Source organism: Cynoglossus semilaevis, chromosome 12, assembly GCF_000523025.1.
Source record: "Cynoglossus semilaevis isolate Cse_v1.0 chromosome 12, Cse_v1.0, whole genome shotgun sequence".
Classification (NCBI taxonomy): domain Eukaryota; kingdom Metazoa; phylum Chordata; class Actinopteri; order Pleuronectiformes; family Cynoglossidae; genus Cynoglossus; species Cynoglossus semilaevis.
The window spans coordinates 16,809,491-16,816,057 of record NC_024318.1 but is presented as its reverse complement, the minus strand read 5'-3'; the positions used below and the strand labels follow the sequence as shown (position 1 = coordinate 16,816,057).

The window sequence follows — 6,567 nt, the reverse complement described above, 5'->3', positions numbered from 1 at the left end:
TGTGTGTACTTCTGGCGAATTGAGCATGCGCTTCTGTTCCTCACACTGATTGGCTCATGCATTGTAGCATCAAGTAGTGCAATATATATATATATATACATATATATATATATATATATACATATATATATACATATACAGACACATATATATATATATGTATGTATACATATATATATACTCAATGTTTTTATTCCAAAACGACTGTTCACAATCAGCTGCTAACATCCACTTATTATACTATATACTGCTGCTTCATTTTTTAACTTAAGGCAACTTGGGGGCTGATCTCATAGAAGTTCTTCAGTGGTTTGAGGCCACAGAAAATAAAGGCACTTAGAAAATAAATACTGTAATCACCTATTTTTGCAAATTCATGTGACTCATGTGAACAATCTGCTAACAAATGATCAGCAAATCAGCCATAGCACTAGTTCATTATTTATACCATCACCATGTGATGCATCGTTATCATGTGCATTGTGTAGTTAAGAGGCGTGTGAGACGATGCAGAGAGAATGCAACGGTATCTGTATCCTGCTGTGCTAATGAATTATCTTAGCCTTTTCACATAAAAAGGCTCAAATATATTATACAATTTACATTTATCTTTGTGAATTTAGCAGACGCTAGCAGCTTTTATCCAAGTAGGGGGAGGTGTCAGGTAGACGTGCTAAATGCTACGAAATGGAACCGCAATCGTCAGCATTCGTTTGGCAAAAGTGAAGCTAACCAACCAAGTATACTGTAACATATATAAAATATATGTTAAAAACACACAAACGAAAATGTGATCTCACAGCTGCTATTGCCTTCTCCCTGCAGATGTTGGAGATAACCACAACAGCAGCGGAGAGTCACAGGTTTGTATTCCTCTAATGACTGTAAACACAAACAGCTGCAGCGAGAACACCAGTGGCGTCGAACCATCACAATCAAGCAGCAGTCCTTGTATTAGTCATGCAAAACAGTTAACTACCATTTTATAGCAGATTTGGACACAGTAAAAAAAGATAAATATAGGAACCATACTTGTACTTGTAAAAACAAACAAACTACAAGTTTTTTTTTATTGACGAATATCTAGCCTGATTTTATGCTTTTTTTCCCTTAAATCTGATCAGGATTAGTGGTTACTGGATCTTGCATACTGTGAGCTCCACTAACTGCGTCTCACCTGAAATAACAACAAGTTATTCTCTTCATATATAGTGTCAGTGTTGTTTGACTGATTTTAGATCGGTCAAGGACAGAATGATGCATTATGCCTCCTCGAGGGCATTAATATTTAATTACGCACACAGAGAGTCCATTGTGCATTATGTCTATGAGTACAGCTGTTTTCTCTGAAAGATTCTTGCTTATAGCTAGCATATTTCCTACTATTACATATATTAATATATATATATATATTGTCTGTGTATATATATGTTTGATATATTTGTTCTACAGGGCACAGATATATATATATAAATATGTATGTACGAATATATGTATATGTATTTATATATTTATATATGTATATATTATATATATGTTTGATATATTTGTTTTACAGGACACAGATTCTTCTCAGAGAAAGCACAGCACCTATGTCCCGCCCACAGCGAAAGGTAAACATAAGACATGTCTCCTTCCTACATACATAATTAAACAAATGCGCAAAATAGAAGAGGACAATGTGTTTACAGCTTTAGAGACTAAATTGACGACTAAGTTTCGTTTGGTGAATCTCAGGTTTTTACTACGTTTTTGAGTTTCACCGTCAGCATAGCAACTCTCATAGAAATTCAAATTAACTTTATCAGAAAACCTTCCCTTCAGAGAAAATTGAAGGAAAATGTTCGTCTTGTGTTTGTATAGAAAATATAGGACACACGTTAGGGGTAGACTTTGGCATGTGTTTTGTTTACTGTCTGTTGCAGCTGTATACACACTGTCTGCACCCTCATGTCATCTACATGTTTGCTCTCAGTATGTTCGCTCTTCTGCTTTTACAACACAGCTCTGATCTTCCTCTGTGTCTGCTGCAAAGTCTCAAACCACACAGACTTTAAAACTACTGGATTAAATAAAAATAAAATTATGACCTGAATTCCTTTTAAGGAATTGAATGCAGACAACTGCCCGACCCCCCACAAAACGAACACAAGTTACAGAGGGTCACTGTTTTGTGGTTATGTCGCCATCTCCCATAGACTTATTAAGAACGTTTTGTTCAATCATTCTGATGTACGGTGTTAAATCTCGCCAACTACTGTAGTTTGCATTGAAATACATCATAAAAAAGCGGCACTTTATGCGAAAGGCGACTTTGTTTACATTCGCCAGTTGTACTCCATAGATTGTGCTACATTCACTTTCTTTCGTTTCTCTTAGTGAGAACAGAACTCTAGACTTTTCTCACCACTGGGGTAACTGGAGTCTACTTTGTTGTCTACTTTGCACGTATCCCTTGTAGGATACGTGCAATTCACGTGTTAAGTTGCTGTTGCTTGGAAGTTGCCTCTTGTAATGATACGATCTCGGCTCCGAACTGTGTATCAAACTACATAAGTTAATGCCCTGACTGTGACTTTGGTTCATATTGGATTTGATAACATTAATGTTTAAGTTGTTGTTTTTAAGATATATCTAACTGACATACAGTATGACAACACATTTGTTAATAGAGCAGTGCTATTAAATTATATATATATATATATATATATATATATTGTGTGTATATATATCATGTTATTTAATAGTTCCAATCATGTGACATTCAATGGTGACCAATTTCAGATATGTCAAATGTATAGACAGAAAAATAAACTAAAAGACATATACATATAAAATAATTATATATATGAAAGCTTTGGCTTTAAAAATATGGATTCTCATTTGAAATTGAGAAAAATTTGCAAACAATCGCTGGTAGCTTTTTTTACCTAGACAAGATCGTACATAGCATACTATTGGCTGACACAGATCAAGTCTGACCACCGTATACAACAGTATAACAACAGTATAAGGATCACTGACTTATTTTTCAATATATTTATCATAAATATTTCTAAAAAGGCGCCATATCTGTTGGCGGTTTTGTACATTTGAGGTTAGATTTTAAAAGAACTAAAACCTGACAAAGACCATATTTTTATTCTTCAAAAAAAAACAAAAAACTGACAAGTCTGACAGCTTTTCTTTTTCAAAGACTTGTTGTTGTTATTGTTTTGATCATAGCGTGTGCTGAATAATTTATTTTAAATGTCAAGGAGCTTTTCCTCGGAAAGCAAGATCTGTCTGCAGTATTGCTGATTATTAGGAACCTTGACTGCACTGGCTACAATTTGCTTCAGTTTCTCTAACAGTTTCAAACCCATTATGCTGATTGCCCCTGTGAGCAACACAACAAACACACTTCACGTAATTAACCACCGGTGTGTTACTGTCGACACTAACATTCTGCTGTCGGAGCAATCATAATCTGTTAGTGGAAGAGTAATCGGTCAAGTATTTAGGTAGTTTTCTATATATACTGTCATGCCCCCCCCTTGGGGACAGAAATGTTTTAACGCCCCCACACCTCCCGCTCCCACAAATTGAAATACTATTGAGAACCTAATAACGTATATTTTTTTTATCTGTAAAACCATTGTAAGAGTTGCTGCCACCTAGTGACTGGAGGTTTCTTATCATTCAAGCATTACAGCAGTGGTACACTTATGTCCAGCGTGCCATATTCCATTGGAAGCCCCTCACACCTCCCCGGCACCTCACTGCACCCCCCAGGGGGGGCCCACCCCACTATTTGAGAAGTACTGGAGTATACTCTGTATTCAAAGTGTCAAAACAGTCCCATAGGCTCTTTAACAAAAAAGGTAACGAAAAAAAGGGTGCATGTCTTTGAGTGCAAACTTGGATCCGGGAAGTGAAGACGGTGAAAGCTTTTCCTTTATTGATTTTGTGTGTGTATGTGCGTCGACCATAAATTAGGAATATAAAAGGTTCCACTTGGTCAGCACTTGTTTTAATTATAATTATTATCAAGATTCACAATAATCCAGGGTTGGCATTGTGTGATACAATTTAGATATTTGCTTAATCTAAATTAAGCAAATATCTAAATTGTAGGATAAATTGAAGGATCTTTAGGTTTTTATGATTTAAGAAGACGGTGATAAATCAAACACTAAAGAAGAGTAAATTAAATGAGGATGTACTACGTATTGTAACTGAAATCGTCAAACGTTGTAAATGTAGGGTTCTCAGTATTTCAAACCTATATTTATATGTATAAAATATATACACACACACACATATATATACACACAGACAGATATATATAAATATATATATATATACACATATATATAAATAAATATATGTATATACACACACACACACATATATATAAATTTTTTTTTTTTCTTTTTCTTCCTTTCAGACCACGTCAGTTTTATCCATTTTGTCCATCTTACAGCGCTGTATGGTTGCCCTATGGTTGCTCTATGGTCCTACTGCAGCTGATAATCACTGACTTTGTTGTTTCATGTTCGATATAACACTCCCAAAAAGCTCACAGTGCTCTACACTTCAGAAACATATCATTTACCTGCATTTCTTTGTGCGTGATGTCCGTTTCCTGTACACAGTCCACGGTGTCTCCACTAGAGGTCCTCTTCTCTCCTCAGAGCTACAGCTGGAGGGGGAGCAGCATCTTTTGGGGGCAGCGCTGTGTGATGCAGACGGTCAGTTGAGTCCAATCACAGCGCAGCTCTATGCTTCTGCGTCTCTTTGGGGAAATCACAATGGGCCAGAGGAAGCCAACGGAAATGAGGCCGGTCTGCCATTAGCCGTAGCCAATCAGGAGAGAAGAGTTGCAGAGAGCAACAGTTTCGGGGGTAAAGGCTTTCTTGATAAAAGACAAAAAAACAAAACAAAAACAAACGTTTTCAGTTCAGTTTCAGTTCCATTTTTAGTATATCTAAAGCATGACTTTGTGTTTGTCTTTAAGTATTTAGTATAGTATAACTTGGTGTGGATATCGGACTGATTCTCATCCACAACCTAATAACTAGTCATCGGTGTGAGGCTACAGTGCAAAAAAGAAAAATAAACAAAACAAAAAAAATACAATTAAAAAATAGAATACAATAGAATAGAACAGAAAAGTGGCTTTTTTGGAATTTTAAATTATTTAGCCATTAGCCTTCAAACAACCACAAATCATGTGTTCAACAGAATAACCATAATAGTAATTAGGGGGGGCCAATACTGTCCAAACACTTGAATCCGATATCAACTGTTAGCTATGTATGCAGCCATTTGGGTTAAAGGCAGAGGACACATTTCATTGTGTGCAGTTGTGTGCTGTGTCACAATGACAATAATTCACTTTCACTTCAAAACTATGGTTAGGTCATACAATCTGGGCGAAACCCAGACATTCCGTTATCAGGTTTTCATTATCGGAGCAAAAACCGATAACAGTTATACGATTGATATTTCTTCGATATTACATAATTATGCTAATATCAGTTGGCCCATATTATTGGACATCCATAATGGTAATTATAACCATTCATAAATGGTTTTAAGTATAGATGTCTGATATTAACCTGGCAGATTTTGTTCAAACACTGAATTTCCATTTCAGATATCAACTGATATAGTGGGGTAGTGGTAACCTAGTGGTTAAGGAAGTTAAGTGCCCTATGATTACTAAGGTGATTGGTTGGCAGTGTTTCTCAATTGTTTTACTGCCATACCCCCCTAGGGCACAGAAGTTTTTTCACCCTCCCTCAATATCGGTCGGCCGATATTATCGGACATCGTTTATTTTAATAAAATCATTTAAATTAATGAATCTAAAAGAGGAAAATGTGAAAATGAAATCTTACTCGTAAGATCACCGGTGTATCACCATTGTGCCAGATGATTATCCCACGCCAATAGAGGACTGCACACGTTCCACAACCACTGTAAAAACAAAACAAAAAAAAGAACACAGATTAGGTAAATCATCATAGAATGTAAACTTCAAACCTCTGTGTCACTTTTCATCCCAGACCACCCTGCAGGTTAGTGTCAAAGGCAACAGATTTACTCCTAGTCTACGGACAGTTTCAATACCAGGCTTCATTTAGAACATGCACAGATGACAGTTTTACTACAGTTACAGCCAAGGCACTGTTGAATACTTCACCTAATATGGAAATAAAGTGTCAAAACAGTCCCAGACATGAATGGACTCTGAGGACGCAGACTAAAGCTAGGCAACTGTAAGTGAAGACAGTTGGAGGACAAGATAAAATGTACAGTAAATAATTTTCAGTAACATCAGGACAGAACTGACAGCTACAACAGGGACAGGATTATTTCTCAACTACTGTCTGTTCAACAATGAAACTATTCTCTTAGAACAGTGTTAACAAACTCCAGGCCTGGGGACCACTTCTGGCCTGTAAGTAGATGTCAATTATTATTTAGCCCTTTTTTAAATTCACATTTCAATTATAAAAAGCATTACAATGCTTCAGTTAGTCAGTTAAAAATAAGAACAATATTCGTGCTAACTGTTTG

General features: G+C 36.1%; 1 protein-coding gene and 1 long non-coding RNA gene across 5 annotated transcripts in view; one reads left to right on the top strand and one right to left on the bottom strand.

Annotated features, from left to right (window-relative positions):
- ppp1r1c (protein phosphatase 1, regulatory (inhibitor) subunit 1C) overlaps positions 1-6,567 on the top strand; it is a 12,857-nt gene that overhangs the window by 3,036 nt on the left and 3,254 nt on the right. Inside the window, exons 3-5 of one of the 2 annotated variants that reach the window (XM_008322495.3) lie at positions 826-863; positions 1,559-1,613; positions 4,677-4,886. In XM_008322495.3, the coding sequence (XP_008320717.1) occupies positions 826-863; positions 1,559-1,613; positions 4,677-4,886 (303 nt within the window). The remainder of the gene's footprint in view (positions 1-825; positions 864-1,558; positions 1,614-4,676; positions 4,887-6,567) is intronic. The other variant, XM_008322496.2, reaches the window with a different exon arrangement.
- The window catches only part of LOC103387735 (uncharacterized), a 21,583-nt gene that overhangs the window by 12,887 nt on the left and 2,129 nt on the right, over positions 1-6,567 (bottom strand). For all 3 annotated transcript variants that reach the window (XR_003051348.1, XR_001760838.2, XR_522462.3), the window contains exons 2-3: positions 5,886-5,964; positions 4,598-4,897 (exon numbers count right to left, since the gene is read on the bottom strand). This is a non-coding gene — a long non-coding RNA (uncharacterized LOC103387735). The remainder of the gene's footprint in view (positions 1-4,597; positions 4,898-5,885; positions 5,965-6,567) is intronic.